Below are 9,470 nucleotides of genomic sequence, written 5' to 3' on the forward strand. Positions count from 1 at the left end.
AAAAAATCCATCATTCCATGTTCGTGCATCATTTAGGCTCCCGCTCGTCACTGTCAGGTTTCACCTCCCCCCTCAAGTTTCACAAGGCAGCATTATGTCCCATAGATGTAGCTCAGGTGTAAAAGAGCACGATGCAGTGACAGGAGGTGACCACAAGGCGACATGTCAAGGTAGAGACAACTAGAAGCAACTAATGTCATGGCCTCTTGAATTGCTTCCTGCTCGCTGGTGGATTGTGTTCCCATGTCCGATCGGGTCAAAGGATCACGACTAGTGATTGAAACATTAGCCAGGCAGCAACTCGCTTTTGAACGTCGCAGCTGGTTTGTTGATGTAGCAGGCTGCAAGATATCTGCTGATAAGTTCTCCCGTCGGTCATGTTGCACAGGTTGATTTTATTTACTAAGTATCGCATGTAATGGACCGCCCACACTTGGCTTTAATAAATTTAGTTTAAAAAGGTGACATAAAACACAAGATTGTATGATATTTGCTTTCTTTACACCACATTTAGCAATGACTTGTCATATGTACATTTAAGATGCATATAATTGAAATGTAAAAGATGATGGAATATTTTTTTAAAAATATATAAAAACAGTAATAAAGATAAGTTTTTGATGTATTCGTTAAAACCAAGCAGCTAATAATGACTTTTGACCCTTAGCTACTCTTGTCAATGACAAATATTGTGCTCTAACGCCCTCTGACGTATTTAAAGTGCATTACTATAGTCGATTTGTAACAATATCAATTTTAAAATAACTTAATTTGTTCTCATGGAGCACACAGAAAAGCGGTTGATAAAATAAATCAAAAAACTAATTCTATCAAAAAAATTAACCAGAATGTCAATCATTTTTAAATTTTCACCGGTTGTGACGTCATGTCAGCCGTTACTTTTCCGGTGTGTCGGCTGCTGCTGGCTGTCAACATCACAGCAGCTCCATTTGTGTGACCTGCGACGTGGGTGATTTTGGTCGTAGTTTTTATCCGCGTCAAACAGCAGCATGTACCAGGTAAAGCCAATCTGCGGGGATGACATAAAGGTTGATTTGCCTACCTGCATGTACAGGTTACCCAATGTCCACGTGCAGCCGGGGAACCGCTGTACACACGAGCATGCGCTGCAGGTAAATGTTAAGTCATTCATTTACGAGGTTATACATTCCCCCTACACGCACTCTCTCTGTCGGCTATTTATTTATATTTTGTCTTTGTGTTTGTTGCCAGGGCTAGTGTATGTGATGCTTTTTGTGGAGTAATTCTATGTATTTGTAATCCTCGCGCCGTGTATTAACCATCTAGCTAGCTGTTTGAGACTAGTGTAGCTTAGCCATGCTAACTTAGCTAGCTAAGCTAAACTAGCCTTGAATAGCCTGAGAGTTCTATAGGCTAGGAATGTTACAAAATTTCGAAATAAGTCCGTTATTAAATCTTTATATGGTAAAACATGACTTGTATTTAAATTTGATACTTAATTCACTTACCTATCCCAAATATTAAGTACGTTAGAGACAATGTCATACCGGGAATAGTGCCTTTGGTCCCCATTGCTTTAAAATTGAGTCAAGGCAAGTACAACCGTACTGCAAAATATATATTAACTTAGGCTGTGAAAAAACTGTTTTAAAAGACAACAGAGTATCCATGATTTTTTTTCATCAAAAAGTCCAGGGAATAAACTCAATTGTCATATTTTTCATGTGAAGCCGCAGCAAATTCGTTTTCACCCCAGACGAACCACAAGGAATACGCCTAGCTATCATCGATGACAGGACTGTATTGTAACGTCGTCACTGACGCTATTAAAGGCACAAGAAGGTAGTCGAGCAACAAGCATTCTATTGAAAGCAATAATGCCAACTGTTGGCCGTAACCACGCCGCCAAAAGCACACCAGCAGCTGAGGCTCTGTGAACTCTCATCTGAGCCCCAGAACGACACGCCCCCACCCCTGGTGCGTTCAAGGCACCCCGGAACACAAACATGCATAAGGGTCGCTACAGTTCCACCAAATCCACCAACATCCATTCCATATTTGAGAAAATACTTTATTTAGCATGATTTTGATATCTAAATTATCACATTTTATTTGCTTTTATTTATACAATCAAGTGTCGGATTTCGGCTTGGCTTAAATACAGGTTTTGTAACATTCCTATCCGGGCTGGTTCTGAATCCAGTGTCACTACAATTACTTCAATCACTGTCTGCAGAATGGCGATGTACTAGACCCGGCAGTCCAAGCTCTGGTGGCCCGACAAGATGAGATCATGCGAAAACTGTACGAACTGAAGGCGGTCGTTGATGGCCTTTCCAAGACCGTGACCACACCAGATGCAGACATGGACCTGACAGTCAGCAGCAGCCTTTCCTGCCAGAGCACCACCACCTTCCGAGGAGCAGCAGACTTGGACACATTACTGGGAAAGGTAGGAATAATGCTTGTGTCTATAAATGGTCATACTAAAGGAAGTGATTTTTGTGAGAATACACACTAATGCAACCTGCAAATGTAATATTAGTAAGTGTACCAAATATTGTGGCTTGTAAATACATATATATTTTTTACACACTTCCTGATAGTTATCGTAGAGCAATATAATTCCAAATATCCCTGCAATGAAGTCATTATTGTCCACTACAAACCCTGCCTGTTTATTACATGTACTATGGAACCAGTTAAGGGTGTGTGAGAACATTGTCCACATACTTTTATTATTTTATTCTTTATTCTTTTATACCTTCATTCCTCAATAATAGTAAGGCGTGTCCTTAAAATAAGCAGTCAAATGTTTGTATTTGCATTAGTTGAAATGGGGTCATGCACATGAATGTTCTTGTTAAATATAAACATAAATATGGTATATAAAAAAGATATTACTATATACAGTAAAGTCTCGTTATATCGGTTATAACGAATTACTACTTATTACGATACTATTTTCATTTCCTGGCAAATTTCTAGTCTTTTATGATATAATTAGTTCCGTTAGTACGATACCCGGTTATTATGATAATCCGGTTACTACGATGCCCTTTTCATCTCCCGCCAGCCAATTTGGTCTGCTTATATCGATACAAAAGCAGCTTAAATCAATCTTTGCTTAAGGATTTCAATACCAAAAAAGAACAAGGCGAACGGCTGCTTCCAGTCAACTTTATTTTTCACACTTCCACCACCAGAGCGCAGCACACACACCGATTCCCGCACTTCCTGGTTCACAGGTCATGCTCAACCCGCCCCACATAGCTGGCCAAACACATGCCTGTATAGAATCTATACACACAAGAGAAACCATGAACGCAGTTGGTTCTTCTGTTGCAGGCATGTGTTTGGCCAGCTATGTGGGGCGGGTTGAGCATGACCTGTGAACCAGGAAGTGCTCTAGTGGTGGAAGTGTGAAAAATAAAGTTGACTGGAAGCAGCCGTTCGCCGTGTTCTTTTTTGGTATTGAAATCCTTAAGCAAAGATTGATTTAAGCTGCTCGACATTGTTCTATAGTATAGAACAATGTGCATTATTGAAAGAGTGCATTATTGCCCACTTTTATTGCAGTTCGGCGCAGGATCGGATATATGGATAGTCCGGTTATATCGGTATTTTTTCCGACTCCCGAAAATATCGATATAACGAGACTTTACTGTATATATACGTATATATATATATATATAATATTACTATATGATTCTTTAAAAAAAACAGTTCTGCCCATCTACACTTAAATGCAGAAGACAGTTAAAAAGGCTTGTTGGATGAAATGCCAAAAATTGATTTTAATTAGTATTTTCTCTTTTTGGAATATTAAATTCAGCAAGAATGTATGAAAGCAATTTCTATAAATAATCGGTAACCCCTTAAAAAATTAAGTAATTTTCTTTTTGATATAAATCTGTATTTTATATACGTACTATGCAAGTATACAATGTAGTTACGTCTATTTTTTCTCTCTGACGCATGACAAGGACCTCGGTGCTCTCCGCGACATCGTCATCAACGCCAACCCACAGCAGCCCCCACTGACCCTCTTGGTTCTGCATAACCTGCTATGTCAGCGTTACCGTGTGCTCTCCGCCATCCACGTCCACTCTTCGGTCAGCAGCGTGCCACCACAGCTCCTCTCCTGCCTCGGCCCGCGTCATCCGGACAGCTACGCCCGCCACCTCTTCCAGCTGGGCTTCACCCTCATATGGAAAGACGGTAAGGCACAGTTTTAAGATATGACAGTGCTTGGCAGTATCCAGCAGGGGGTGCAGATATTTACTAGTTGGTATTATATGTTGTTTTTTTTACAAACATGCTCTTTTACACGTTTGAAAATACTGTAAGAATGCCATTTTTATAGAATTGGCTGCTCTATAAAGTAAGATTTATATCTACATCAACTAATGTAACTGTTGAATCGTATCGATTTTTTTGTTTTTAAAAATATTGTATCCTCAACCGAGTGGTTAGCGCGCAGGCCTCACAGCTAGGAGACCCGAGTTCAATTCCACCCTCGGCCATCTCTGTGTGGCATTTGCATGTACTCCCCGTGTATGCGTGGTTTTCCTCCGGGGACTCTGGCTTCCTCCCACATTCCAAAAACATGCTAGGTTAATTGGCGACTCCAAATTGTCCATAGGTATGAATGTGAGTGTGAATGGTTGTTTGTCTATATGTGCCCTGTGATTGGCTGGCGACCAGTCCAGAGTGTACTCCGCCTCTCGCCCGAAGACAGTTGGGATAGGCTCCAGCACCCCCCGCGACCTTCGTGAAGTTAAGCGGTAGAAAATGAATGTATCCTAACCATTGTATCTCGCTGTGTCGAATCGTTTACCACAAAGATTCACATCTACTTATTGATAAAAACTACTTTCATTGTGTTGACTATGGACAAAATGTGATTATAAATATTTAATATAAATCAAAGTGATAGTTTTGGAAAATATTATATTAAAATCAAATTTAAAAAATTCTTGTATTTTCCACCATGTAAAATGTTTTCACGTTTCTCCTCCACAGTGCCCAAAGTGCAGATGAAGTTCAGTGTTCAGAACATGTGTCCCATCGAGGGCGAGGCCAATGTAGCGCGATTCCTTTTCAAGCTGCTCGCTCCTTACCCGGCCGACCCGGCGCTTGCCACGCTGGTGGACAGCTGGGTGGACATGGCCTTCTTCCAGATGGCAGAAGGCAGCGCCAAGGAGCGAGCCGCCGTACTGCGCGCCCTCAACTCCGCCCTGGGCCGCAGCCCCTGGCTGGCCGGGCAGGAAGTCTCCCTGGCGGACATGGCCTGCTACTGCTGCGTGCTGAACAGCGGCTCCGCTCCCTCCGCCCCGGCAAACATCCAACGCTGGCTGAAGTCCTGCGAGAACCTGGGCCACTTCGGCGCCGCTAAGGTACTCCTGCAGTGACCCCAGTGGGCTAGGATAGCAAAGTGAGAGAAGGGCATCATGATATGAAAATCCGCCAGCCGTGTCAGGAACACCTTCTCGTGCTTCCCTCTTTACTGACAATACGGCATTGCCTTCTGCCACGCTGCTTTTGTACACTTACGATACTCAGAGGGTTGAAGCACGAGAGGACTGTGAAGACAAGGGTGTGCTCACACCTTTCACCCACTTTGTGCCTCTGATGTTTGTGTGTGGTCCCACAGTATTACAATTTATCAGAGTAATACTTTGTACTGGTGTTTTTTTCGGAAATCAATAAAATAACCACTTGGGATCAAGATTTTGGAACTGGGACATTTGATTGATAGACTGAGAGCTAGTAGCAGAAAACCAAAAAGAATAGTGGGTGTTGAATACAACCAGCACTTATTTAGAATTCAGAATTCAATAAAGGAACATTTTTTTAAATCTAATCCAGTGGATTGACGCACATTCCAGGTATAGATTTCCAATATAGTTGTATTTAAAAATAACACTTCTTCCGTACCTCCAATGGTACCACTACCACAGTTTGAGAATAAATAATCTTATTTTACCCAAATGAGTAAAACAAAGTGCACATAAAGGCTCTTTTGTCATGTATTAAAGAATGCATGATGACATGATGTTGTTATGATCCGCATACTGATGTTTGGCTTGAGCCCTTTAAATTCCGGATGGCCTTCCTGACGAATACCAATGATGCTTACTAGTGGAGATTCAAACCCGAGGCATCCGCTTCGAAGTCCAGAACGCTAACCACTACACCACGGGGGGCTTTAGTGATGGTTAGATTGTCAATGATGGAACAGTGGTAGAGAAAAGGTTCAGTAGTATTCGTCACTCATTGAGCAAAGAGCACAAGTTGCTGTTGTATCTGAGCAGCTGGATGCGTTCAAAGTAGTCGTCTGTTAGAAAGTTCCTCTGCAAGGTGACCAGGTTGCCTTTCTGGCTGAATAGGCTCTGGACCGGTGCTGTGGACGGCAGCGTGGTGTTGTACTTGAGGAAAAGCTTCTTCACCCTTGGGAAGTCTTGCAGGCACTCCAAGCTCTTTCCCGTTCCTTCCACGTACTTGCGGATCTCGTCCATAACGCCCCGCTCTTGGTTGTGAGCTGTGTTCTTCACCGAGCCGTAGCTGAAAAAGTCGTCCTCTGATTCAATGGTGACCGCGTTGCGGCGTGTGTTTGTCTCTGTCACATCGCAGGGGTCTACCTGGGACGCCTCTGTGGCCAGCTGGGAGCACATCTCCTCCCTCTCGGAGGCAGCCAACCACCACAGACGGAACTGAGGAGTGGTCGCAGTGGCGAACTTGGCCTCACTACTGGAAAACAACTCTCTGAACCTCATGCTAATGGCCGTCACTATAGCAACGATAACATCGCCTAAGTATTTTGCAGCATCCTTGTGCTCGTTCAGCTTGTTCTTCAGACTCAGGACGGTTGGGATGACGAGGCCCAAGTAGCATTTCTGCTCCGCTTGGAAAAGCTCCAGCGCAAACGCCAGCGGATGAAAGACGGTGACGTATTCTTTGAGAAAGTCCATCTCCTCAGGCTGCAGGCGTGAAACATCCAAGCGTGCAGACAGTTCCGTCAGCTCGCGCTCCGTGAGGAAGACGATCTTCTGCAGGGCGCAGTACTCCACATTCCAGCGCATGACAGCCGGGACAAACAACGGCATCTTCTTGATCTCCTCTGCTGCTTCCATGCCAACTTGGAGATGGTGACATTTGCTCCAAATGGAGTACACCTTAGACATGGCGCTGTAATAAAGCTGGCACAAGGGTCCCTGTGACACAGCCTGCCAAAAGTCCTCAGTGACTATCTGCTCCAGGGTGTGTGATGCACAGCGTTGCACCGTGGGCAGGAACAGGAGCATGTCCTGCTCCGGCTCACCTCCCAAGATGGCACTGACGTTATCAAACATCCCAATGTCATCGTCGCTATCCGTGCCGTCCAATGCAAATTCCTTGAAGACGTTAACAAACGGGCTGGCGTTGTCAGTGACGGTGGTTTGAACTTTACTTTCAATATTGTACGCAGAGTGGATGTTGTGTATCCTCCCTGCGATGCTGTTGAAAGTCAGCCTACCCTGAATCCTGGCAAAACCCAGAGCCGCAGACTTCCTCTCTAGCGAGTCTCCGTCGATCCAGTGGCACGTCATGCCAAAGAAGCTGCCGTTGTTGGCGCTCCACACATCTGCCGTCGTGCACACATATTGGACGGTGGCGAGCTTGACCATCAGCTCCTCACGCATTCGGGAGAAACTCAAGTCCACCTTAGTGAACAATGTGATCCTATCCATGGACTTGAGACCCTCTGTTAAACCAGCAATCAGCTTCTGGAAGCCAGGCTGCTCCAGTACGTGAAATGATTGACAGTCCTCCACCATGTAGTTGAAGATGAGCTGATCAACCTTTGCTTGGGTCATGGATTTAGAAATGATCTCCGCTTTAAGCCTTTTGAGTTGACAGTGTCGACTTTCTTCCCCATTGTAGTCCTCCCGTCTCCTTCCTCTTTTTGCATCTGGCCTGGCCTCGCATCCTAAATGTGTTCTCTGAAAGACAGAAGGTCTTTTACTGAATGTTGACATGCTTAAGAGGACAGAATAACACTTTATGTACACAAACACAGCTCTTTTTAAAGGTTATATTAGTTTGTATTACATTTATTGTACCCACGGCACCTGAAATTTACCTTCCTCCCTACTAATGCTGTGTGGGTTTTGTAGCTTCTTCTGAAATGACTTACATCACAGTGGAATAGTCGGTCTGGCATTGTTTTATGCTAATTTTGGGTCAATTTAACATATTCCACCTGGAAGACAATTGTGATAACTTTCTTTAACATGACAGAGCGAGTGTAATTCGCATGCAACAAAGCCATTAAAATGATGACATTTTGTAACGTGTCCACCATTAAATTGATCGTTTTGACACGTTTACAATCTACTCTTTACTTACGTCTAAGTGCTTCTTGAGGTTTGACGTTGACGTCTTTGACGTTGACAGCAGGTTTACCCGCGGCAGACACAGATTACATTGCACGATGATATTTTTCCCTTGATCTGCCTTGTATGTGAAATGGTGGCGATAACGCCATGTATGCATGGCCGATTTAGTCTCGCCACAGCTTTCTTTTAGCTCCACTTCCATTTCAGACACCCTATATGTCCGCTAAAATGACTTAAAAGACTATATAGGGGTCGTAATCCGATTTAGTAATCGCGATTACACGTAAAAGTAACGACGACGGCCGAGAAATCCTCATGAAAAAAAAAGGGGGCTGGTCTTTGTTCGAGACATACCAGGACTACAAGACAACTGCCAATGGCGTCAAGGGGAAAGAAACACGCAAGCGCAATGGGTGTGTCACGTGGTTTAAAGCCAAACACAACACTACTGCGCAGGCGCGTTTCTTTTCTTCCGCCGTCACAGGAGGCTGGCGACACCTGCTGGCCACACAACGACTAATCTTGTACAGTAACAAATTAAGAAAAAAACGAGATTTAAACGAGAAAAAAAGAGATTTAAAAAATTTAGAGATTTAAAAAAACACAATATGAACTAATCTATAGTCTTAATTAAACGTCTTGATTTTTTTCACTATTTTGTAGGTCTGCTGGCCGGTGAGTGTTCATATAAAATAAAAAGATTGACAGATTGATCAGATTTGTGATTAACATATATTAAATGCTCTTCTCCACAAGGAGTTTGTGATTATTTCCTGCAACACGATCCCACTTAGATAGCAAAAACATAGATACATACATAGAAACAAATTCCATAATACAAATATGACAGAAAAACACCAAAGTAGATTTAATTATTAAGAATGATAAGAATGAACAAAGGCTGAGGATAAAAGTAGTAATAGTGCAATACGGATACAATAAGGATGCAATAAGAATACAAATATGACAGAAAAACACCAAAGCATATTTAATTATTAAGAATTATAAGAATTAACAAAGGCTGAGGATAAAAGTTGTAATAGTGCAATAAAGAAAAATGTTTACCATATAAAACGCATGAAAAAACCATGTTGGTTTAACACATGG

The 9,470-nt window shown here is 42.9% G+C and overlaps 2 protein-coding genes across 2 annotated transcripts; one reads left to right on the forward strand and one right to left on the reverse strand.

The window, feature by feature from the left end:
* Window positions 1-901: 901 nt before the first annotated feature.
* aimp2 (aminoacyl tRNA synthetase complex interacting multifunctional protein 2) lies at window positions 902-5,715 on the forward strand. Its single transcript, XM_058049882.2, has 4 exons — window positions 902-1,133; window positions 2,219-2,434; window positions 3,969-4,203; window positions 5,008-5,715. Exons 1-4 carry the CDS (start codon window positions 1,011-1,013, stop codon window positions 5,394-5,396), a joined length of 963 nt encoding a protein of 320 aa, XP_057905865.2. The 5' UTR covers window positions 902-1,010; the 3' UTR covers window positions 5,397-5,715.
* Window positions 3,731-8,746, reverse strand: zbedx (zinc finger BED-type containing X). Its single transcript, XM_058049880.2, has 2 exons — window positions 8,374-8,746; window positions 3,731-7,967 (listed from the first exon to the last, which is right to left on the reverse strand). The coding sequence occupies exons 1-2, from the start codon at window positions 8,563-8,565 to the stop codon at window positions 6,255-6,257; spliced, it is 1,905 nt and encodes a 634-aa protein (XP_057905863.2). The 5' UTR covers window positions 8,566-8,746; the 3' UTR covers window positions 3,731-6,254.
* Window positions 8,747-9,470: the final 724 nt, after the last annotated feature.

Source organism: Doryrhamphus excisus, linkage group LG16 (genome assembly GCF_037039965.1).
Source record: "Doryrhamphus excisus strain RoL-2023G ecotype Guam linkage group LG16, RoL_Dexc_Guam_v1.1, whole genome shotgun sequence".
NCBI lineage: Eukaryota > Metazoa > Chordata > Actinopteri > Syngnathiformes > Syngnathidae > Doryrhamphus > Doryrhamphus excisus.